Genomic DNA, 25,510 nt, shown 5'->3' on the forward strand with positions numbered 1-25,510 from the left:
GCACCCAGGCTCATCTACAGCTGTGGAGCTAGGCTGGCCAATTGCACAGAAAAGGCAATAGACTTTAGCACAAATTGCTGAAAACAGTTAATGCTGGCTATGATGAAAAGGAATCAGAACACTCAATGCATTACAGCCTACCACATATAGGGCTTAACAGGCAAAGAGTTCAAAGTTTTTGATCTGACCTCCAAATTCCCCTGATCACGATTCGATCGGGGATGCGCCAGCAAGACAAGTCTGATTCATGGAGGCGCCACCTTGCAACTTGAAGAATCTTCTGTTAACATTCTGGTGCCAGACACCACAGCACACCTTCAGCGGTCTTGTGGAGGCATGCCTCAAGGGACCAGAGCTGTTTTGGTGGCACAAGGAGACAATCGTTAACACAATCGTTTTGCAATTAAATATTTAGTTTGCGCCTAATCTAAATGCTTCAATAAAATATATAGATAAATACCTGTTAAAACAAAAAAACTGAAACAAAATCACAGATATCTGGCAAATGTAAGAGCCATGGCCTATTGCTGTATTTTTCTCTTTTGCAGTATAAAAGAATGCATCCAGGTTTGCTGAGGTGTCCACACAAACGTACATATATACATGCATCCTTCTTTCATCGCAGTGTCTCTGATTTTATTTCCGGATTTATGTAGGTGTCTGCAGCATATATACTGTAGGTGATGAGTGGTTGCAGTGTAAAATGTTCCTGGATCAATAGTCTACAGAAGGTCACCTGCCAGCTTTTGTTAAGCATCACTCCTGCAGCTTTGATTCACAATAGAGCACTGCTTCAACAAAAAACACATTCTTGCAGATCAAAGGAAGGAGAACTTACGCTTGTGTTTGCCTGTTGGGTTTTAAAAATGTTGGCAGTGGAATGAAGCTGAAATATGTGGGCAACTATGGCAAAAGAATTAAAGAATAAGGTACATTCAACTTACATATTATTGAATGTGTGTGTGTTGACTTTTTAAAGGAGAGATGGTGAGACAGGCTCGTGTGTTGGCCCAGGCCACGTCAGATCTGGTGAACGCCATGCGCTCGGACGCTGAAGCTGAGGTGGACGTGGACAATTCCAAGAAGCTGCTGGCGGCAGCCAAACTGCTGGCTGATGCGACGGCTAGAATGGTGGAAGCTGCAAAGGTGGAACTTCTATAAACTTAAATATATCATCTTCACAGAAAATGCTTAAGTCCCGACAAACATCCTACTCTTTCCACTTTTGACCAATTATTCCATTAAACAGATGCATCTAGATTAGTGCATTATGTGAAGGTGAACCAGAGACTGGACATTTCCCATACATAAATAAACAACAACAAAAAAAAAACACATCCGAATTTTGTCATTGTTAACTTGTCATTTATATATGTATCAGTTGACGACCACATGAAATTCTATGCTGCAGAAAGGTACAGTATTAATATATAAACTTACAGAATGTTATCGTTGCCTTTGATCTCTGACACTTATCTACAAGATCCCAACTTCTGGAATGCAGTTACCTAGGTAACCATGAAATCTGCTTGTGACTTTGCATTGAATTGGAGTCGTATCAGGGGGAGAGGGAGAGAGAGACTTTTGTTGCTGTGAGAGTAATATGCTGTTTTGCTATTTTTCTTTCATATAAACCACAGTGCTTGAGGCATATTGTAGCTGCACAGAAATGGGCTGCTTTTTAAGCACTGTAGCTATGCATCTCTTTTTTTTTTTTTTTTTTTAAAGATTATAAAAGGTAGTGATGTTAAGGCAGAACATTTATATAATAATTCACTTGGACAGACAGATCTGCCTGATACTAGCTATATGTGCTTTCCCTTTACGTGCTGTAGCAAAATACACACACAGCCGAACCACGGCATGCAAATTTAATTCGTTGTGGAGACGAGTTCTTAAGGTGAAAATTCTTATTGCAATAAGAATTTTCACCTTATGAGAAATAACGTAAATGAAAAGAATTTGTTTTAGCCACCCAAAAATATTACCAATTAAAAAAAAAAAAAAATGCATGGAAAATCACAAAGATTTTGAACGAAGGCAATGTTGGTACCGTTGACGCTTTTGAAATATAAAACCTGACTGTAAAAAAAAAAAATAATAATTACCTGACTGTAAAAACAAATAATAATAATAATTTTTAAAAAAATGGCTGATATTTTTTTTATTAATTTAGTCAATAGGTGCCAACATTAAAAATACAGTGGAACCTCAGCATACAAATTTGCACCTTAAAAATTGTAATTTTGCAAGAAATTTACATCAGCACACAAACAAACCGAATGCGGCTAAGTTGTGTGTATGTCTTCGAGCCGTTCAAAACTTGCTTTGCATCAGAGTAAAGCCAAGCACAGCAACTTTAGCTATAGCCGTTTTGAAGGAGTCAACCGAGGATACCAAAGTATCTAAAATACATAACTATTTTCCTTTTTTCCTTTTTTTTAATATTTGTAAAATTTTTGTATGGCTACAATGGATTATCTGCATTTACATTATTTCTTACGGGAAAATTCTTATCGCAATGCAAATTTTCACCTTAAGAATTCGCCTCCAAAACAAATGAAATTCGTATGCTGAGGTTCTGCTGTATTTGCGATGCTTTTGTGCCTTGTTCTCTTTTCACTTTTGGCACTAACCAAACTACAAAGAGAAACATATTTTAATCTCAGAAAGTTTACAGGTCTACCTCCTCATGTTCAGTGTTTTCCCAGGCCAAAATGCTCAGTGGGGCAGAAATAAATGATGCAGACAACCAGCATCTATTCCAAAAAGCTGCCTCTATTTCTATGTCATTTGCTGTCAGTTTAGAAAGCTTTCTTCTTTTATGCATTCCAGCCTGTGTGTTTTCTGTGTGTGTGTGTGTGTGTGTGTGTGTGTGTGTGTGGGGTAGGGTAGTGAGAGAAGGAGAGGCTAGATCTGTTGAAACTTTCTTCTAACCAAGCGTCTAACACAATCGTTAAGTGGCAGTTCTGTTTCAGTGGACATTACTGTGCTCCCAGAACACCGTGTACTCCAGCAGGAGGTGTGACCGATATGTTTGAACTTCCTCAGGGGGCCGCGGCTCACCCAGAGAACGAGGAGCAGCAGCAGAGGCTGAGAGAAGCCGCCGAGGGTCTGCGAGTGGCCACCAATGCTGCAGCCCAGAACGCCATTAAAAAGAAGCTACTCAACAGACTGGAGGTGAGAGAGACACGACTGTCACCTTTACTCAGAGCTCACCGTCTTTCTCTCAGCAACTTTTACTGTGCAGCTATTTTTCACTAGCTTGTAGCTGTTTTGATCTTTTTACAGCGTGGTACACCTGAGAATGTTTTTGTGATGGAACTCTCACATAAGAGAGATAATTAGAACTATGGAGAATCTTGTTAAACTTGTATTAATAACATGTTTTGAAAAACCTGATACATAAACCAGAGATGCCAATATCTACTGTTTAAGCTTTAACATTCTTCTTTTTTAAATGGAAATTTTCTGCTAAAACTGAGGTCAAATTAAGCATGAAATAAAATTCACTTAGTGATGAACTAAGGTCACTGAAGGGGAAAGGACGTGAAATGTTCATTTCTTTTTCACAGTATTTATTTTGCCTTTGATTACATTATACGGTGCATACACTTGTTTGCAATTTCATTAGGTACACCTGTTCAACTGCTTGTTATTGCAAATATGTAATCAGCCAATAACACACCAGCAACTCGATGCGTTAAGGCATGTAGACATGTTCCAACCCATCTGCTAAGGTTTAAACCGAGAATCAGACTGGTGAAGAAATAATGATTTAAGCGACTTTGAATGTGGTGTAGTTGTTGCCGCCAGAAGTACTGTATTTCCAAAACTGTTCATCTACTGGGACTTTCATGACCATCTCTAGGGTTTACAAAGAATGGTCTGAAAATATCCAGTGAGCAGCAGTTCTCTGGGCAAAAATGCCTTGTTGATGCCAGAGGTCAGAGGGGAATGGTCAGACTGGTACGAGCTGATAGAAAGGCAACAAGAACTCAAATAAAATTTCTTACAACCGAGGATTGCCAACGCAATTGGCTACAGCAGCAGAAAAATAGTTGAGAACAGGAATCTGAAACTGCATTTTACATAGGCTCACCAAAATTGAACGACCGGACTGGAAAGACTGGAAAAACGTTGCCAGGTCTTGATTTCTGCTGCGACATTCAGATGTTAGGGTCAGAATTCATCATAATTAGCATGAAAGCATGGATTCATCCTGCCTTGTATCAACAGTTCAGGCTGCTGGTGGTGTAATGGTGTGGGTGGGGTTTTCTTGGCACACTTTAGGCTCCCTTAATGCCAAGTGAGCATCGTTTTAAATGCCACAGCCTACCTGAGTATCGTTGCTGCCCATGTCTGACTGTTTGGGATGAGGTGGAAAGGGAGAATCCCTGCGGAGAATGGATGTGCAGCTGACAAATCTACAGCAACTGCTTGATGCAATCATGTAATATGGACCAAGGTCTGTAAGGAATGTTTCCAGCACATTGTACTAGTTTCTTATGCTAGTACACACCTGGGCCCGTATTCACAAAGCTTCTTAAGCTTAAACGTTGCTCCTAGTGATGAAATTCTAAGAAAATATTTAGAATTATGACCATTTCTTAGAATTTCCCCTTAAATTTAGGACTAAATCTTAGTAAAAAAAATAAAAATGATTCACGGAAGATCTTAGCCCTAAATCAGCTCCTAAGGTACAAATTGCTAAGAGTAGAGAGGAGGACTTTTAACAGGCTTAAGAGTTTCTATAGCAGAGGACAAAATGGCGGAAAGAAGAAATATTCTTCAAATAGTAAAGATAAACACTGCTCTTCTGTCCAATTTGGTTTTCTTGTTGTTTTACTTTCTTCCATCTCTCTTGGATTGTTGGCTACATACCATCCAAAAGTGCAACTTAAATAGACAGTCATGCAGCTATTTTGTTCCCATCAATCTGAAATGGATTACAAGTAATAAAATTAATATGGTAAATAAATGTAAAAACTTAAATATTGGTTCCATACTATCCGTGCTCGGAGTTGCTTTGAGGGTTTTCCTAAATCACTTTTAGTCTAGGACTCCCAGCTAGGACTTTTTAAGCTGAGATAGGAGCTCTCTGAGAGAATTCTAAGAAGCTGTATGAATATGGGCCCTGAAGTATACAGTGCACCTTTGTATACAGTGCCGTTTAGAACGGTTGGCACCTTTTGTAAATTTCAATATACAATATATGAAACAAACGCTGTTGAAGAACTTCTGATATTTTCTGTTTGTTTTCCTCCTCCCCATTTTTAACTCTCCTGCTGACGCTGCCCTAATCCTTTGGTCTCAAGACTTGCTATCCAAGTGGGTTTTTTAACTGCTATTTGCGAAAAAATGTGTTTTGAGTCCCTTCTGGGACTTCTCTTCTCCAGAGAGATCTGTCTGTTTGCCTTCTAATCGACAACAAACATGGCATTGTTCTGATGGCCTCTTTTTGCCCTCCATCTGTCTTCCTACAGAATGTGGCATATCCCTGCTTCCTGTATTTGGCTGTGGCTTCAAAAAGCTCATCATGAATATCTGTATTCATTTACCTCCTCATGCATGCGAGACTGTGTGTTTGAGGACTGTTTGAGTATCTGTTTGAATCAAAAGGGTGATCTATGTATTAAAAGTGGTTGAATGGAGCAGTTTGTAAAAGCATAAAGGGAGGGGAAGCTCAAAGAGCGTGTGTGTAGCTTTTAGTGTATTGAGAACAATTTGGGGCTTTGAACCTGTAAAATATAATTTAGCAGGAAGACGTTATGTAACACCAAACAGGGCTGCCCGCAATCTTATGTGTGTATTTACCTTGTTTCAGCTAAGCTGTAGTATTAATGGGTAATGTTTTATTTATTTGAATTAGATTGCTGCCAAGCAGGCTGCTGCAGCCGCTACCCAGACCATCGCAGCTGCCCAGAATGCAGCTGTCTCCAACAAGAACACCGCGTCCCAGCAGCAGCTAGTGCACAGCTGTAAGGTACTGTGGCTGTGAATTTCACTCAATTCATTATCCATAGTGTTTTCCTTATTAGCATTCATTACTTCACCTAATTGATTACTTCTGTAAGATTTGAAATGCCTCATCGAGCGATGAGACATCCTGCAAGCATGTTTTATCTGATGTGTGTGATGGTGTGTGTTTCTGAAGGCCGTGGCAGATCACATCCCTCAGCTGGTACAAGGCATGAGAAGTAGCCAGGCCCAGCCAGAGGACCTGAGTGCCCAGCTCGCCCTCATCATCGCCAGTCAGAGCTTTCTCCAGGTGCGACTCAACCCAGCACTAAATACTGTTTAGTCTTTTTTTTTCCTCGTATCTTTTTCTTGTCTTGAACTAACATAAAGACGTCAAAGATCAACTTGATTGTGCTGCTGTATCATTTACACAAATTAAGCATTGATTCTTACTGTTTATTTTGGATTGTTCCTAAAGCCGGGAGGTAAAATGGTTACTTCAGCAAAATCAGCCGTACCGACAGTAACAGACCAGGCAGCAGCTATGCAACTGGGACAATGCGCCAAGAACCTGGCCACCTGCCTGGCAGAGCTCAGGACAGCTGCACAGAAGGTTGGGTCCATGTTCTCACACCCATTCAAATGGGACTGCACAAACAAAGATTTTAAGGTTCCGTGTGACTAGGATTAAATCAACACTAATTACCAAACTAATAAAAAAACAACAACAAAAAACCAGCCTGATTTTACATGCAAACACAATTTTGACACAAATATTTCAGGTCAGAGGATTTTCTAGGCTAATTACTGTCACGCTGCAGCTTCCTATAATAATATAGGACAGTAATTAAGTCACTATTATTATTTCTGGGTTGCAGCATGTTATAATCATGGAAATTAGCACCTGCATTCACGTGCTTTGAGTGAGACAGTGTGGTAGAGTACGTGCTAGGAGTTTAATGAATGTATTGGAGGAGTGGAATATGCAACAAGAAAGTTTAAATATTTGATGTATATAGCACAGGGACATGGGGTTTCTGCCCTGTTCCAAGCACATCATGCTATAAACCGTTTACACCTGACATCACAAGGTCTACCATGGTCTTGCCAGTTCTGGATATTAAAAAGGCATTACTGCCTGGATAAAGCTTTCGGCTGCTTCCGCCATGTGGTCACCAGAGCGGACCATCCACTCGGCACACAACGTTTGGCACAGGTTTTATGCCGAATGCCTGATGCAACCCTCCCATTTTTTTTTTTTTTTTTATTTTATTTATTTTTTAACCACCTTGGGCCTGGCACTGCATGCAGTGGCTGGGAAGTATGGGGTGTGGAAACCACTGACAGCGAGGCTCGAACCTGGAACCTCAGATCCCCAAACCAACAACCTAGAACCTAAGCCGCCTGAGCCACCACGGACTTCCTGGATGCAAACGTTATGCCATCTTAAATAGCACTGTGTCTTGCATGTAAGCCTGTGATCTGTCTTTGTGTTTCATGGTTAATGACAAACCACAACCGCAAATCACAAAGCTAACTAGTTTCTAACACAAGGCTGAATTCCAAATCCCTCTTTAACCCCTGTTTAAGAAACTACTTGGTGTGTGGAACACTTAACGCTATTTACAATTCAAACCCCAAAACAGTTAGTTACAGTAGCTATCAATTAGAATGCTTAAAATGATTGTATTTCTTAACTTTACCTGCACGTAATTTTATGAAGTGTAAAGCACGGCACATTCCATACTATCGTCTCATTTGCAACAGAAGCGCTGGATGAGTTAATGCTAACAAACACCACCATATGCAGAATGATTCACATATTTGTATCCTGTCTGAGGTAATCATGTTATGATGAAAAATCAAACATTTGCAAATTGATAACCTTCATCCATTTCCACACAACTGTGTCAACACAATGCATATGAAAATGATCATCATAACATATGCTTTCAGTTGCTAGGTTACTCTCTTATTTGTGTGACAAAGCATCAGGTAATTAAGTAGGTAATCAGGTTATCATCAGGTAATCTTTATTTGTATTTTTGCTCCTAAATACACCGCGAACATAATTATCAAGGAAAATAAATAGCCTAATGACGGTTCACTGTACATCTGCCATCTGCTGTTGTGACTGGTAGTCATGTGGCTGCAAATGGCCCACAACACTGACTCTGCAGAAATTCTCAAAAAGACAGCTATTGGAAACCATACAAATGCTACAGAGCTGTTAAGGCTGTACATTTAAAAAAATCTTTTTAAAATAGCAAATTTTTTGGTGAAAAAAAACAAAGCCTTTACATGCCTACTCATAACTAGAAGTGTGCTTTTGTATTTTTGCTGTCTGAAACCATCGCTTTAAAGCTATAACAGTGTCATTTTTATTTTTCATATTTTAATCTGGCTGTTTAACAGGCCTTCTTACTGTCTTTGGTGAGAGTTGCATTCTGAAGGTTTCTCCTTATCTAGGCTCATGAAGCATGCGGGCCTCTGGAGATAGATTCAGCTCTCAACACTGTCCAGACCTTGAAGAACGAACTCCAGGATGCCAAAATGGCTGCACTTGATGGACAACTCAAACCGCTACCTGGAGATTCGGTGTGTGTTTGTGTGTGTCCATGACTGAGTTTATGTCTATTTTTTTATTTTCTGTCTGTGTGTAAATCAGGTTTGAGCATAGCTTTTAGGCAGCATGCGGTGACTACATGTGACTTTTTTTTTTTTGTCTTGCGTAGCTTGAGAAATGTGCTCAGGACCTGGGGAGCACCTCCAAGGCTGTGGGCTCGTCCATGGCGCAGCTGCTCACCTGTGCTGCCCAGGGCAATCAGCACTACACTGGTATGCCAAATCGTAGCTTTTTTATGGTTAGAAAAAAAAAAAGCAATTGTTCATTAAAAAACGATATTGAAAATATTTTTTGAAAAAAAACCCATTCAATTTGCAGAACTTGCGCTGGGGTCACAGTGATCGTGAATGTAATACAGTATGAACATGTGTTAGAGTTTTAATATTCTTACTGTATGCAGGCACATATGCTATTCAGATAATCATAAACATCTGAAAGGGTTTGGGTGATCTCAGTGTTGTTCATATTGTTAATAATTATTTTTAAAAAATAGATACAAATTGTATAAACTGCAGTGAGTCCAGGTGCAATAAAAATGGATGGATGGATGGATGGATTGGATGGATAGATAGATACTGTAGAAAGATAAATATATAGATACTATATATAAATATATAGATACATACATACATACATTCACACATTTATTTATTTATTCATTCATTATTTATTTATCCTGAAGGACATTCCAGACACCCAGTAACAATGAAGACAGTAAGAAATGAGTGTGTAAATGTGATTTATCTTGAATATCTTAGATACGCTTTTTATTACTTGTGAATATGTCACAAGTAATAAAAAAGGGAATAAATTAATACTAATACAGTTAAACCTTGGATTGTGAGCATAATTTATTCCGTAAGCCTGCTTGTACTGTATATCGAAGCACTCTTAAATCAAAGTAAATTCCCCCATAAGAACTAAGGGAAACTCTGCTGATTCATTCCACAACCCCAAAAATATTCATATAAAAATAATAAATACATAAAAATTAAACAAATTAAAGTTATTTACCAAATAAATTTACCTTTGAAATGAATTCTGACAGGGCGGTGTTTCCATTGGTATGTTGGCAACAAAGTATTTAGTCAGCCATTAATTGTGTTCTTCCACTTAAAAAGATGAGAGAGGCCTGTAATTTTCATCATAGGTATACCTTAACTATGAGCGACAAAATAAGAAAAATAAATCAAGAAAATCACATTGTAGGATTTTTTAAAGAATTTCTTTGCAAATTATGGTGGAAAATAAGTATTTGGTCAATAACAATTTTATACTTTGTTATATACCCTTTGTTGGCAATGACGGAGGTCAAACAATTGGTGGCTGACTAAATACTTTTTTGCCCCACTTCACTATAGAAGAAGAGCTTTAAGCCCATCTCCCAGTCCACTTTCCAATACCCCTGTAGAGAAATGCTGAAAAGCTGAATGGTTTAGGAGACAAAACAGAACACAAACCTAAGCACTGAGTGCTATGGAACCAGCCATAATATATTTTTGCTGGAACAAAGTATGAATACATTTTTTTTTTTCATTTGTTAAACCATTGTGCTTTGCAGTTTAGATACACTCTTACAGCCTTTTTTGCATTAACATCCTATCAGTGTCTAAAAGACATTTTAATGTTCAAGTGCCATCTCTTGGAGTAGGTCGCTGGTTGTGAAGTATCTGCTGCTCTCTTGTACGGCACGCTGATTTTTCACACTCTTCACAGGCATAATGGCTTGTCTCAGTCTTTCTTAGTCTCCCCTGTTTGCAGAGCCCTGGAGGTGCAGCTCCCCTTTCTCATTAATCTTGTTTTCACTACATTTAACATAGCATCAGCAATCTGGGGCTACTTGCTTGATTAATGCAGTTTGATGCAATTTGCCAGCATTCATGATCAGCTTTTTCTGTCTTGTGAAAGGAGGAAAAGGACAGCAGTTCCACTTCAACCTGTCCCTTAATGAGGCTTGTGTGGGGAGCACTAAGAGTGTTTGATAGGAGAATGATTGGGGAATTATTTTTTGCGAATTAGGAAGTAAAGAACCCTTTTGAGTTGATTTTTTTTCCTGCTCTGGATTGGCTATAGTAAGGAATTGAATAGCACATGTGAATGTTATTTTGTAAATGTTCTGGAGTAGAGGTACTGTAGTGTAGAACTGTGGGAAGAATTTGGTATAATGTTGGAATGTTCTGCATGTGTGTTCAGGTGTAGCTGCGAGGGAGACGGCCCAGGCACTGCGCACTCTGGCTCAGGCTGCACGCGGTGTGGCAGCATGCACGATGGAGAGGCAGTCTGCAGCAGCCATGTTGGATTCAGCCAGTCATGTAATGGAGGGCTCGACCATGCTGATTCATGAGGCCCAGCAGGCCCTGGTGTGCCCTGGAGACGCTGAGAGCCAGCAGAGACTCGCACAGGTCAAATACCATACTCAATCTTCGCTACATTACAAATGGTGGCTTTTTTAAGCGTTTCTGCTTTTAATGTCTCACCTATTATGAGATCCTAAAAACTTTCTCTTTATTCAGGTCAAATGGTGGGAGGGACTTTTTTTTTTTTTTTTGCATTCCAGTACAACCTTTCTACTTTCAATACCCATCTTGTTCTCTCTCGCTCTTGCATGTACCCTGTTACACTTCTCAAAAGAATTTGAAAAGTAGCACGTTGGACTATTTCAGAGAAATTATGCCTTATTAACCAAGTTGTTGTCTGCTATCCACTCTGCACTGCGTGGCCTGATATCTGGAATGCTGTAACATTTTCTCCTGATTTGCTGCAGCACCTGTGGGAGAGAAACATATTGTTTGGCATATGTATATGACAGTGGCATAAATTAAGAAACATGAATTGCTCTGCTCGGGGTCTGATTAGCATTTTAGATTCTTTCCCTTAGGGCATAGAGCTGTTAGGATGCAACAGTTTTATGTCAGAGCAATAAGTGTGCGTGTGTGTGTGTGTTTGTGTTTCAGGTAGCAAAGGCTGTCTCTCACTCTCTGAATAACTGTGTGAACTGTTTGCCGGGACAGAAGGACGTAGACATGGCTCTGAGGAGCATTGGTGAAGCCAGCAAGAAACTTCTGGTGGAAAATGTGAGTCTTAATCACTTAGCTAAAGCATATTCGTTATCAGTGATACATTTAGCTCATTAGCTTACTTTAATGGCTTAATCTAGCCTATGCAAAAGTTAAGCATACTGATGAACTTGGGCTTTTAAGTGAGGAATAAAAAAGCTTTCTGTAAGACTGATAATGACGATTTAATATGAAATGTATCAACAAGTTGTTGGGCGTTTTTACACATTTTTATAATTTTATATTCAATAATGGTCAAGTAGGCAAATTATTCACTCACTTGCTCATCCTCTATACCGCTTAATTCAGGGGGGGGCCTCTCCCAGAAGACTTGGGGTCTGAGGCGGGGTACACCCTGGACAGGGTGCCAATCCATCGCAGGGCACACACGCATACACACACGCACTCATTCACACACTATGGGCAATTTGGGAACGACTGTGGGAGGAAACAGGAGTACCCGGAGGAAACCGAACATGCAAACTCTATGCACACAGAGACAGGAATCGAGTCTGGCCGGGAATCGGAGCCGAACCCTGGAGGTGCAAGGCGACAGTACTAACCACTACACCACCTTGCCATCAGCAAATTATTCCTTTATATTTTAATAAATAAATGTTTATTATATTAAAGTATATTTTACAATATACACCCACATATTGTTACATTTTTATCTCTAAAAATGAACAGGTTATCACAATATGTATGAACAGCTCACGGACAGTCAGCTTCCTCACAGCTCCAGGGTCCATGGTTCGATCCTGAGCTCAGGTTTCTCTCTGTGTGACTTTCAGATTTTCAAAAACCTGACAAGTTTTAGACTGGCTATAGTAAATTGCTCCTGTGTGTGAATATGTCCTGTGTGAGAGTGTGTGTGCATGCACATGGTGCTCTGCGATGGACTTTAGTCTCATCCAGGTGTTCTCTCATACTTTACACATAGCAGTTCAACAGACCCGGAGCAATATAGTGAAGGCAACCTGCCTATTGACATTGCTGGGGAACTTATGGAAATGAGAGGAACAGGGAGTACAGCATGGGATTACATGATTTAAATTAAAAGCATACAAATAAGCAAACTCGGTGAGGTACCTGCTACAGGATTTATTTGACACTGAGTGTGTCCTGTATATGTGTAGCATGGTCAGGGAAAAGTCACTTAAAAAGTAAAATTGGGAGGCCTAATATGTGTTACAAGATATTTTTATTGTACAAGGGAGTGCAGGTGCTTTGGCATTATATTCATGTTGGTTATTACTCAATGCACAGATTCTGAGAGTGGGAGAGGTCATATCCTGTTACACATCTTTACCACAGCACTGTTTCTTCGTGTCTTTCTGTGCAGTTGCCTCCATGCTCCAAGTCCTTCCAGGAGGCTCAAACCGACCTGAACCACACAGCTGCTGAGCTGAACCATTCAGCTGGAGAAGTGGTCCACTCTTCACGCAGCACCAGCAGCCAGCTCGCTGTGGCCTCCGGCAAGTTCAGTCAGGACTTTGACGAGTTCTTGGACGCCGGCATCGAGATGGCTGGACACACTCAGGTACAAGCCTAATAGTGCACGACCCATTTCTGCCTGGGAAGAGCCAGTGACCTCAAACAGAACAGCTGGCTTTCATGCCACATTAACATATAAAGACAATTTCATAGTTTAAAAGGCATCAAGTGTAACTATTGAGTTTATTCATTGTGCTGATTACAGTGTGTGTTGTCAGATTACAATTCATAACTTGTAGCAAATTACATATAATTATTACTGTCTGACAGTTTTATAATGTCTAGTAGTGAGATCAAATGTACAAAATTTCCAACCGTTATTAACAACACCGATTAAGTCACTAAGGAGTCCTCTTAGCCTGACTTTCTGGAATCGCCCCTGTTTATTGGTTCCAGTTAATAGACTGTTCAGCTATTAAATATGCAATGATAGTCCAAATCCTTTTTTTTTTTTCTTTTTTTTTTTCCAAGAACGATAGTGGCAGAAACAGGTCAGAACACCATCAAGCATTTATGTCATTAAACGCTGGCATGTATCATCATAAACAAATTATAGATCATGAAGATCTTCGAATTAATTGATTCTCTGAGGCTCAAAGTGATGTTAAGCAGTTGTGAAATGTTTTTGATTCATTTCTTAATTAGACCTTCTCATTTAATTCATTTAGGCACACGATCTTCCCCGAGAGCACAGGAGACACTCCATCAATGAACCCGTTGATGATGTTCTTGTTCTGCTTATTTTGCTCATTAATTTGGAGAGCTGTGTTGGGGAAGAAGGTTGATGGAGCATGACATGCCCAATAAGGATGAGTGAGAGATGGGGAGGGAGGGAGGACTGGCAGCATGGCCTAGGAACAAACATATACTTGTTGTGCTGCTTAATGCAGATCGCTTCTTTGTTCGAGTTCCAGTTTTTATTAGTATTTCTTCCCAGTGAAAGCACTCTCCACTGTGCGTTCCTCGATATTTCATCACATGGCCAAAAAAGAAAAAATAAGCATATGTGCATGAGAGTTTAACATTTGTGATTACTTTTTCTTTTACCTTCCAGTCCAAAGATGACCAACTGCAGGTGATTGGCAATCTGAAGAACATCTCAATGGCCTCCAGCAAGCTGCTGCTGGCTGCCAAGTCGCTGTCTGTTGATCCTGGAGCCGCAAATGCCAAGAATCTTCTCGCAGCTGCAGCGAGGTAAGTGGATTGCAGTTGGCAGCCTTGTGAGTCATCATTATAAACCACCCAGCCTGAGGGTGAGAGCCAGTGAAATCTAGTGGAAGGTGGCAGAACAACACACAGCCCTCATACTTTAAGTTCCAACAGAGAATTTGGAAATGAGGAGGGGTATTGTAGCAGAAGCCGTGTGTGCAGTATCTGAGCCTGTTTCACTGCGTGAGTGTGTGAAATTGCCTCAGGTGGACGAGGGAGACAGATGCACCACTGGGCTTTGCGCTTGATTGATTTTTTTTTTTCTTCCCTTAATGAGGGAAATAGAGGATGAGAATCACACATGTACTTCTGTACTGTATGTGTTGGACTCGAGTGTTAGAAGTGCATAAAAAAGTACATCTTTAAAGATCAGTAAGACAAGTAAAGGCTTTGTAGTGTCTGCCACTCTCTTTCCATCTGCTTGCACCTTTATTTCCAGATATGTGATTTGTGTTTCATATTGTATTGTGTGCAATTTGTTTCAGAGCTGTTACTGAGAGCATTAATCAGCTCATCACGCTGTGTACCCAGCAGGCACCTGGGCAGAAGGAGTGTGATAATGCTTTGCGTGAGCTAGAGGTTAGCAAATACACTTCAGCCTCATGTCTTATACAAACATAATAGATATGTAACATAATAACATTATCTGTATCCTGTTAATGTTTCCAAATAACAATATCTGTGTTTGGAGTTAAAATTCAAAGTGGGTGGGATTAGGAGAAATCCTGTGTTTTTGTAATAAATTATATGTACTATATATATATATAATGTGTGTATGTACGTAAATATTTGTATAATATATAAAATATATATAATATATAAAATATACATACATACACACACATACACTACCAGTCAAACGTTTGGACACACCTATGCTGAAGGCATCCAAAATAGTGAGATGTGTCTGCTACTTATGCTCTGTATAGCCTTCATAACGGCTCTAATCTGAAATGCTGTTAACTGGTGATTTTTGATGGTAACTCTAAATGAACTTCTCTGTAGCAGAGGTAAGTTCTGGTCTTGCTTTCCAGTGATGTTCATGAGAGCCAGTTTCATTATGGTGTTTATTGGGTTTTGCAAATGCACATGAAAATACTTTTCTTGGAAGAACTATTCCAGAACAGCCAACCTTTGAGTCTTATAATAACAACTGACTGTTGCTGTTGTTGTTGTTTTTACTTAATTACCTAATGGCATATGTGTTATTTCATAGTTTTGAAAATAAAATAAATTGATCTAGAAAGTAGAAAATGAATCCAAAGTTCATACTACTAGGAATATGTGTAGGATCATACTTCTAGGAATATTTGTAGGACTTATTTTTAAATCCTACTCACAGTTATTATTTTTGTTAACATCTTCGCATGATTTTTTTTTTCCCACAAATTAGATCAGTTTTGTTTCCCAAAATATGAACAAACTAGTAGGCAGTATATCAACTACCCGTGCATGTTAGCATTAATATATGTGGGCCTCGTATGTCCCAATATACTGTAAGCTTCTTATCTGACTGCTTGCTCACATCCACATTTGCATTTTGTTGGAAATCATGTCCCTCATATGTGCTTCTCAGATCTATAAGCATATCTGCTTAGAACATGTTGTTCATTCTAAATATTTTATTCCTATTCAGTTTCAACACACACACACACAGACACAGACACACACACACACACACAGACACACACACACACACAGACGGTGTTCTTTTACCTTTATAGTGACCCCTGCTGGGTTATTTATCTGGTAGTACCTGTCCTATTGACTCACTGAGCCTTGAGCTCAAATTCCATGCAACGTTGGGGATATTGAAATATTAGCCATTTGTTCTCTAGAATCAGTTGAAAAGGAATTTCAAAGAGGCTTGTTCAGCGTCATCATCTCAACATCCCTCTGATCCCTTTTGCTGTTTTCTGTTTCTTCAGGCGGTTAGAGGCATGCTGGACAACCCCAATGAACCCGTCAATGATCTCTCCTACTTTGATTGCATTGAGAGCGTAATGGAGAACTCCAAGGTGAAAACATTATACATTACAGTGATACTGAAAAAAAGCAGAGTATCTTATTCTCTGTATACACTAAATATGTGAAAATGATATATCTTGTGTTGTCAGGTGCTGGGAGAGTCTATGGCAGGAATTTCACAGAACTGTAAGACAGGAGACGTGCCAGCATTCGGGGAGTGTGTGGGCGTGGCTTCCAAAGCACTGTGCGGACTGACGGAGGCAGCCGGCCAGGTGAGAGCATCAGAAAAGCCTGTGATTTGTTTTTGTATTAAAAAGTGATCTGATCCAAATGTTTAATTATTTTGTTACTTTCGTGCATAAGCATTTCTATAATGAGCAACCAAAAATAACTTAATATGTTAATAGACTGTAACGAAGATACACAAATATGGTGATCTGGCTTTCTGTTAAACTTCTCTCCACAATTATATCTTTAGCCCGGAAAGACTACATTATTTTGCTATTCTAGGATGCACTAAGACAAACTCTTGATGACTCATGATCAAAGTCTGGCCTGGGTTACTTTGATCAAAATGAATTGTTCTGAACATTTTGGCTCATGACCGTGCCTGCTTTTCCAAGAACAAAACAAAAAAAATTCAGAGATAGTTTTTACAGGACAAAAAAAAAAAATTGTTTAAACGATCTTTTGCATGATTGGGGCTCTTGCACAAAGCCTTTACTCCAGTAATTATGAACAAACAATATATATATATATATATATATATATATATATATATATATATATTATGATTTTTTATTGCATCCTTATTTCCTGATTATGCCTTGCTGTTTATTGTTTTAAACTTATCGTGCAAATCAAATATTATTAAAGTTAAGAGAATATCAGTGTCCAACTTGTATATTTTTTTCATTCTCTTTTCTAAAGGCATCATATCTGGTGGGTGTGTCAGATCCTAACAGTCAGTCAGGCCATCAGGGATTGGTGGACCCTATCCAGTTCGCCAAAGCAAACCAGGCTATTCAGATGGCGTGTCAGAGCCTGGTGGATCCAGCGAGTAGTCCCTCCCAGGTGACCGATAAGTCTCTCGTTTGAACCCCTGCCTTAAACTGATTACAGGGCTAACAGATCAATAGCATGGGTACAGGATTTTATTTTAATTTGCTTGGTGAACAAGTTCCACCACCAAAAAAGCTGGATTCAAACAATATTTATACATAATCACAAGACGAAACACCAAAAGAGATACTTTTGGCAAAATTTTATTATTATTTTTTTTGTGTGAAAGGATGCAAACATGTTGACACAATATAAACTGATGAAAGAGACCAAAGGTCTTTTTGTCTGTTTTCCTGTTTCATACAGTAATTATTATTGAGTTAACCAACTACCTATTGGTGCTTTCACTTGCTAATAAGCTAATAGCTCACCAATAATAATAATGATGATGATAATAACCATAATTGTTCACTCATGGATACTCTGTGATCCGCATGCATGAGAACTGTGGACTAACTGCAACCATCATAGTACAAAACACAGTTTTACTGCCACTGTATGGTTTTTGGAATTTGGACACTCCCGAATTGCTCTGTTTTTTTTTTGTTTTTGTTTTTTTTCCCTTCCTTGCTCTGTGCTCCAGTGTTGCCAGATCACAATGTAAAAACTGATTAGGCAGAGAAAAGAAAACAGCTGGCCAATAATGTACTTACTAGAACTCATACTGTTGATTAACTATTTATGCACAGTACTCCAATCACCCCTAACATTAAAAACACTCTGTAGGTGCCCTTGCGAGGTGGCACTTACGTCAATCGATGCTTGGTTGAATTGAGATTTTGGCAGTTTGGAGGCCGGAACTCTTTATCTGCTGAGCCCTGGAAGGCTGTGATGCTCTGAGTGTTCTGATTCCTTTCTATCATTGCCAGCATTATTTCAGCAATTTGTGCTATGTTGGCTTTTTTGTGGGAAATCTGGTGGCATGGTGGTGTAGTGGTTAGCACTGTCGCCTTGCACCTCCAGGGTCCGGGTTCGATTCCCGGCCAGACTCGATTCCTGTCTCTGTGTGCATGGAGTTTGCATGTTCTCTCTGTGCTTGGTGGGTTTCCTCCGGGTACTTCGGTTTCCTCCCACAGTCCAAAGATATGCAGGTTAGGCTAATTGGAGTTCACAAATTGCCCGTAGTGTGTGTGTGAGTGTGTATGTGTGTGTGCCCTGTGATGGATTGGCACCCCGCCTTGTGCCTCCTACAGGATAAAGCGAAGAAGTTAGAAGATGAGTGAGTGAGAGTCTTTGGTCCCTGTAGGCGTAAATATATCTTGGGTGCACATGGTCCTGTCACCAGTTATCAAATGTCAACTAGTATAAAATTCAACGTTTTCTTTCACTAAAACTAAGGATTAATACCCTTAACGATTAATCAATAACATCCCTAATTAAGTACCATAACTGAACAATTCTGTAAGCCATACTATGACGATGCAGATAAGTCTTTTGTATTTTTTTTCCTGCCTGTATTTCTGTGCATAGGTGCTGTCAGCAGCCACAATCGTGGCCAAGCACACCTCAGCTCTCTGCAACGCCTGTCGTCTAGCATCATCCAAAACCGCTAACCCTGTAGCCAGGAGACATTTTGTGCAGTCAGCCAAAGAAGTGGCCAACACCACAGCGAACCTCGTCAAAACTATTAAGGTAAAGTTTTTTTTTTTATAACTATAAAGACAGCAAGTAATGCTTTTGATTTTATTGTATTACATGTAATATATTGTCATTGGTGTTAGAATGCTTGTGTGTTTTTTTTCGCTTGCAGGCCCTGGATGGAGATTTTTCCGATGAGAATCGCGAAAGATGCCGTGTTGCTACGACCCCTCTCATACAGGCTGTTGAGAATCTCGCCACATTTGCTTCTAATCCAGAGTTCGCCAGCATTCCTGCTCAGATAAGCAACGAGGTGAGATAAAGTCATCCAGTAGCACTTCAGATGCCTTATTTATGGTGTGTTGCTAAAAGCTGCCGTTTTAAGGAGCATTTTTCTCATGAAAATTACAGCAGGTTCTTGGTAGCTCTTAGCCTCAGACTGCTCCTTTGTCCACTGTTTTTGCTCAGAACGCACTATAAAATGGCCTTTCTGACTGCTCCTATAGCCTTCATGAATAAGTAGGTGACTTGAGTACCTTTGATCTATTACCTTTAATCCTGTGCCAAAGCAAAGTAGCTGCTCTGAGTTTCAGAAGAACAAGGCAGCTGTGGTTTGATGAGCCATTTCCCTTTTGTAGTCAGCAAATCACTCTAGGTGAAATGCCAGTCAACTTTATTTTTACAGTGTTTGTAAAAGACACTTCCTCTGCTTTCACACGGTTTTTCACCACAGTTTGACTGCAAGCCATTTTAGACAGGAACCAGTGGAGGTCAAAATTTTCAGTGGAAGGTATAGAAAGCGTTGAGAGGTTTTGTGTATACATAATTTACAGGCAATGACTGCAGACTTTGCTCATTCCCTATAGGAATTCTTTAGGTTTTCCAGGGATCTGGGTTTTACTAAAAGATAAATTATCTTTAGGTAATTCAGATATTGTTCTCTTAATTTTCTTTTTTTTGTCACCATTCCTGTCTAGGGCTCGGCAGCTCAAGAGCCTATCCTGCGGTCGGCACGTTCAATGCTGGATAGCTCCACCCAGCTGTTGAAAAGTGCTCGCTCTCTTATACTCAACCCTAAAGACCCACCCACGTGGTCAGTCCTAGCAGGCCACTCTCGCACCGTGTCCGACTCCATAAAGAGCCTCATCACCGCCATCAGGTTTGTGAAATTTTTTTCTCAATTTCTTTTTATCACAGACATCACAAAGGCATCAATGAGGTTTACAAAAAGGTTCAGATCCTCAAACCATGGATCATATGCATATGGAAGGCGTTCAAATTAAACCAGGACTTTTTATTGTACACAGTTATGGGTGTAAAATCTCCTTTTATTTTTTTATCCGGTGTAATCTCCTGCCTCACTAATGCACTTATTCCAGCATTTCACTAGTGCTTGGATACCATCAAGGTAGAGAGTTTTCTCAGTACACTTGAGCAATAATCAGACTGCCTGCTTCAGGTCTAAAATCCCAGGAACTTTTTTAATAGCCCAAACATTTGGAAATGGCTTGGAGAGAGTTCAGGACTGTTCGAGGGATGTTGCAATAACTCCCAGCCGAGTTCCTGTAATGTGCAAGTGGTGTTGGTCACTGACATTTGCAAATTATTTGCACAAATCGACCTACTGTATATTGTGTAAAAGCACCACCATGCCTCCATCAAACTCCCTACAGTACATGCACATTACTTCACTACTACTATACTACCTTGTTTTTTGCACTACCCAGTATAGTACAGTACATATGATGCACACAGGGCTACTTGCCCTACTTTAAAATCCCTTTATGTACACTATACTGCACATACTCAGGATCCTCCTGCCTTATTTAATCACATGCAAAATGTTGTGTAATTACTTGTACAGTGTTTTATGTTTGCCTGTACTCTAAGAGCTACAAACAGCCGGAACCAAATTCCTTCTGAATAAAACCCGATTCTGATTCTGATAGTGTGTACGGTTCTCACAGACCGGTACGTCTCTTAAACAGGTTGGTGATAAGATAGCTGTCCAGGCTCAGTTGTTCCCCTTATTGAATATTCACGGGAACAAATGCAGTGGGTTGGGATCATCATTCACACATGTACGGCCTTCTTTTTACACATTTGCACCATTTAAGTGTTTTACTGCAGCTAAGAGTTTTATTACTGTACAGTACTTTGCTAGTCTTCTGTAAATGTCATTCGCTTTTATGATGTCATTCATGACAAATTTTGTCAAGCATCCAGGTTTGACTTGAGCACCCTTCATGCATACATGCATACATACTGTATATAAATTGTTAACCACTTTAGAAAAAGGCTCCTATTTAAAAAAGAAAAATGAAAATATAGTCTTAATGCCTGTCCGCTGTGTCATTTTCGCAGGCTTACAGATAATCTAACACATTTTGTGTTGCTATTTGCATATCTGACTGGTTGTGTTGTTTTATTCTTTAACCTTGTTCGTTTCTTATTCTGTTTTATTTGTTGTACCATGCTGTTTCACATGCACTACAATGGGACTTGGTTTTAATGCGCTTTATGAATAAATTGTATTTATTGCATAACCAAATTGGAAGGGGAAAAAAAGAAAGAGGAGAGCATACAGACGCTAACTTACAGCAGCTGGTAATTCAGGTTAATGTAGGCTTTATATGGAAACTCCGAGCTGCTCTAATTCTCACTTCCCACTGTCAGCCTGAGCGTAAGCGTGCTGGAAGAAATCATTCATGTATTGTTATACTTAAAGCAATTATGTACCTTGTTTGGAGGAAGCTGCACAAGCTTGCTTAATTAGGAATCAGCGAAAATAGAAATGATCTGTAAAAAAAAAAATATTTGTGGGCAAATCGTGTCTAGACACCGTCTTATGGCATTCTCTTTTTAGTGATTGTCTTCATATCTTTGTTTCTTAGTTTTTTTTTTGTTTTTTTTCTCAGATTTACTGTGAACTGTGGAATGCATATGATAGAAAAAATCACCACTTGTGTAATTTCTGCTGTTTATCTGGGTTTTTTATTTGGTTAGGATTTACGTTTTCATTGGCAAAGCAGCTGTTGGGTTTCCATACATTATTACATTATTAAGCTTAATAGTACTGTGGTGACCCCCAGGCGACCATAAACCTAACAGTAAACCTAACCTCTAATTTTGTGGCTTTTTGTGTCTAAAGCACCTAATATTTGATACTGCGTTGTTACGCTTCTTATTTTTGTTTCTCTCCTGAAAGATTATTGTCTAACAGTTGATGTTTATCTTCGTAGTGACAGCTAAATAGCTGCCTCGATCAAACTGCAGGGATGCTATTGTTTCTAGGTTCAGGGGATGCCTTTGAAAATATAATAAACTTAGCTGAGATCGGACAGTCGTCCATGTTAATGTTTCTTGTGCATGTAGAGCTACTTTTTTACGATCAGACATGCGTTTATGTTAATGCCTCTTGTAAGAATACACATAGTGATTCAAGATCAGTTATTAGACTGCAAGGGTGTGCTCTCAGCCAACAGCCTGCTCAACAGGAACAGAATCAGGAGATGAGACCTGTGACCACTTGGCTGCCCTCCAACTCCATTGTTGTCCCAATCATCTGCATTTGAAATTCAGCCAGCGTGTGTATATTTGAATAGGTGTTTAAAAAAGGCCAAGTTTGCACTAATACTCATACTTGGATGTACTGTATTTTGCAATTAAAATGTTTCTAATGTCTTACTAGAATCGTGTACAAGGCAAAAGTCAGCATCACCTCCCTCTTTATGTTGCTACAGGGACAAGGCTCCGGGTCAGCGGGAGTGTGATCACAGCATCGACAGTATCAACAAGTGCATCCGAGACATAGAACAAGCCTCGTTAGCTGCTGTGGGCCAGAGTCTGCCGTGCAGAGACGACATCTCTTTAGAGGTGCTAAAATGCATCAGTCCGTATGTCATCTGCCTATTAGTGTTTTTTATTTATTTATTTATTTTAATTGTGATCAGGTGCTGAAAAATATTCGTTTCGTTCACCGTTTATGGATTTGTCCTTCTGCTGAAGAACAGGTGTTGTAGCAGCTTTGTTGATCTGGCACAGTGCCAGCGTTGTAGCTAATGTGACTGTATTGGTGTTTGTGCAGGCTGTGCAGGAGCAGGTGACCTCGGCCGTGCAGGAAATCGGCCATCTGATTGAACCCATCTCCACTGCGGCCCGTGGGGAGGCCGCACAGCTTGGGCATAAGGTCACACACTCGCGCATATATACTCACACACATTCTGGCCTTTTCGAATAGCAAATGACTCCTGTGATATACCTCATTATGTTATACATTGCAACTTATTCCAGATTAAAATACTGTTCAATCCAATGAACTTAAATACACATTAAACCTCTCTGTGTCTAGTGACTATAGTGTTCATTTGTATACTGTAGCTTCCACTCTCTCTCACAGGTGAGTCAGCTGGCTAGCTACTTTGAGCCACTCATTGTGGCTTCAGTGGGACTGGCCTCTAAGCACATGGACCACCAGCAGCAGATGAACATCCTGGACCAGACCAAGACCCTTGCTGAGTCGTCACTGCAGATGCTTTATGCAGCCAAAGAAGGGGGAGGAAACCCTAAGGTAGAACAGAACTCATCACATAATACTATAAGCAGGAGAGTAAGAAGCTAGAGCTATTGATCTGTAGAATGTGCATTCGGCAAAAATATTCCTTACAGGATTTTAAACTAATTTTAGGTAATAGGACACATTATACATAGTCAGGTGGACTGGACCAGAAATTGATTAGTTCAATAGACTGATATCACATCATCACCTTCCTTTTAAATGTGCTCATTTATCTAAAAGGCGAAATGAATAAAAAGAAAAACCATAAAATTTGTGATTAAATACCTGTTGAGCCCTTTTGCTGGAAAACACCTTAATTGGTTTTTCAGAAAGAGAAATGGTTACAGTGTCAAACTTGCTAATAAGTTTATTGTGCCGTTTTTCTCCTTAGTGCGTTAACATGGACTTGCATTTGTTTTCTTTGTTATTAAGATGGTTTTTGTTTAGAACATAGATTTTAAAATTCATACCATTTGAACCCCCTGCTTTCTTAATGTATTTAATAGTCTACAGTATGTTGTTATGATAAATATACTGTATATTGTTTATTGTAGCTATATCTTGTATGTGGCATTCTTGATAAATGGGTGTCATTATGTGTACCTGTTATGTATGTGTTTCTGCATACAGTAGCTGCTCCTCGATGTTTAACAAGTTAGTCCTTGATCCAACACATACGTCAATTGGTAAAACACACCTCATCTTTATACAGGCAGGCCATACCCATGATGCAATAGCCGAGGCAGCGCAGCTGATGAAGGAGGCAGTGGATGACATCATGGTGACGCTAAATGAGGCAGCGAGTGAGGGAGGGATGGTAGGAGGCATGGTGGAGTCCATCGCTGAGGCCATGGGAAGGGTGAGTAGACAAGGAAAAGATATGGAGTTATGCAAAGTCGTGTTTTATATGTAACTATGCACAAAAACATGCATCCTACGAAAATAAAGCTGATGGAGGTTCTAAGCACATTTACCATTACCTAGTTCCAAGCCATTACCTAGAATTTAAGAAAGTTTATGACGTTCTACTATATATGTGAATTGAAACCCACTAGCGCAATTAGGGCAGTATCTGGGACAACAAACCTTTCTGTACCAAGTAAAATAAAAGAATCAGATGTTTAGTGTTTGAATATCATTAGAATTTCTCAAACAGCTAAATTATGGCCTGTTAGTGATTAAATTAATGAATTTGATTATGGATATATGGACCCTACTGTATAATGGAAATATATGAGTATTTGCATGTGGCACGCTAGCAGCCTGGCTCTCTCTCTATGCCAGCTCAGTGCCAGGAGCTGGAGTCTGGATGCGGATGCCTGGAAGGGAGGTCCTTTCAGCAGCTGTTATTAGAAACCTGCAGGAGGCTTTTCACATTCAGAGCCTGAGTGTCTCCAGCTGTCACTCATTCACACCGGGACTGTCGCTGCGGCTTTAGCCCTCCATGGAGCTCATTATTAGCCTCCGTTTGATCCTACACCGCCGTTCGTCTCATTCATGTGTGTCTGCACTCCTTTCATTATACTGTCAGGAAGACACAGGATGGATGATGGCAACAATTGAAACATAGTTGCAGATTAATTTTCACCCATTTTCTGTAAAGACAGTAATTAAGAGGAACAGCATATTCACTAAGGCCTGTGTGGCAAGAGATCTCTGCTGAAATCGACCTTGTTTATTTATTTATTTATTTAATATTCTCTCAGATGGATGAGGGAACTCCACCCGAACCGGATGGCACATTTGTGGATTACCAGACCACCATGGTGAAGTTCTCCAAAGCTATTGCTATCACCGCGCAAGAAATGGTGAGTAGCCCATCATCCCATTTAGCTCCTAATGCCCTCCGCTGTCTTTTCCACACTTATATACACATGCATATACACATTTTCTGATAACTTTTTTTATTATTATAGATTTTTTTACTTTGAGTATTTAGACCTTTCTATAACAGCTGATATACTGTATGTGGGGGAAAAAAATAGGAATTGCAGC

General features: G+C 39.7%; 1 protein-coding gene across 1 annotated transcript in view; it reads left to right on the forward strand.

Annotated features, from left to right (window-relative positions):
• tln2b (talin 2b) overlaps positions 1 to 25,510 on the forward strand; it is a 132,294-nt gene that overhangs the window by 82,279 nt on the left and 24,505 nt on the right. The window contains exons 21-43 of the mRNA XM_053514591.1: positions 980 to 1,146; positions 3,052 to 3,180; positions 5,873 to 5,986; positions 6,158 to 6,271; positions 6,440 to 6,574; positions 8,431 to 8,559; positions 8,697 to 8,799; positions 10,781 to 10,989; positions 11,542 to 11,661; positions 12,989 to 13,186; positions 14,195 to 14,334; positions 14,835 to 14,928; positions 16,278 to 16,367; positions 16,467 to 16,589; positions 17,248 to 17,391; positions 18,850 to 19,011; positions 19,130 to 19,270; positions 19,935 to 20,116; positions 22,701 to 22,833; positions 23,045 to 23,146; positions 23,357 to 23,527; positions 24,228 to 24,374; positions 25,222 to 25,323. Coding sequence (XP_053370566.1) covers positions 980 to 1,146; positions 3,052 to 3,180; positions 5,873 to 5,986; positions 6,158 to 6,271; positions 6,440 to 6,574; positions 8,431 to 8,559; positions 8,697 to 8,799; positions 10,781 to 10,989; positions 11,542 to 11,661; positions 12,989 to 13,186; positions 14,195 to 14,334; positions 14,835 to 14,928; positions 16,278 to 16,367; positions 16,467 to 16,589; positions 17,248 to 17,391; positions 18,850 to 19,011; positions 19,130 to 19,270; positions 19,935 to 20,116; positions 22,701 to 22,833; positions 23,045 to 23,146; positions 23,357 to 23,527; positions 24,228 to 24,374; positions 25,222 to 25,323 — 3,149 coding nt within the window. The remainder of the gene's footprint in view (positions 1 to 979; positions 1,147 to 3,051; positions 3,181 to 5,872; positions 5,987 to 6,157; positions 6,272 to 6,439; positions 6,575 to 8,430; positions 8,560 to 8,696; positions 8,800 to 10,780; positions 10,990 to 11,541; positions 11,662 to 12,988; positions 13,187 to 14,194; positions 14,335 to 14,834; positions 14,929 to 16,277; positions 16,368 to 16,466; positions 16,590 to 17,247; positions 17,392 to 18,849; positions 19,012 to 19,129; positions 19,271 to 19,934; positions 20,117 to 22,700; positions 22,834 to 23,044; positions 23,147 to 23,356; positions 23,528 to 24,227; positions 24,375 to 25,221; positions 25,324 to 25,510) is intronic.

This window comes from Clarias gariepinus, chromosome 2 (assembly GCF_024256425.1).
Source record: "Clarias gariepinus isolate MV-2021 ecotype Netherlands chromosome 2, CGAR_prim_01v2, whole genome shotgun sequence".
NCBI classification, from domain to species: Eukaryota; Metazoa; Chordata; class Actinopteri; order Siluriformes; family Clariidae; genus Clarias; species Clarias gariepinus.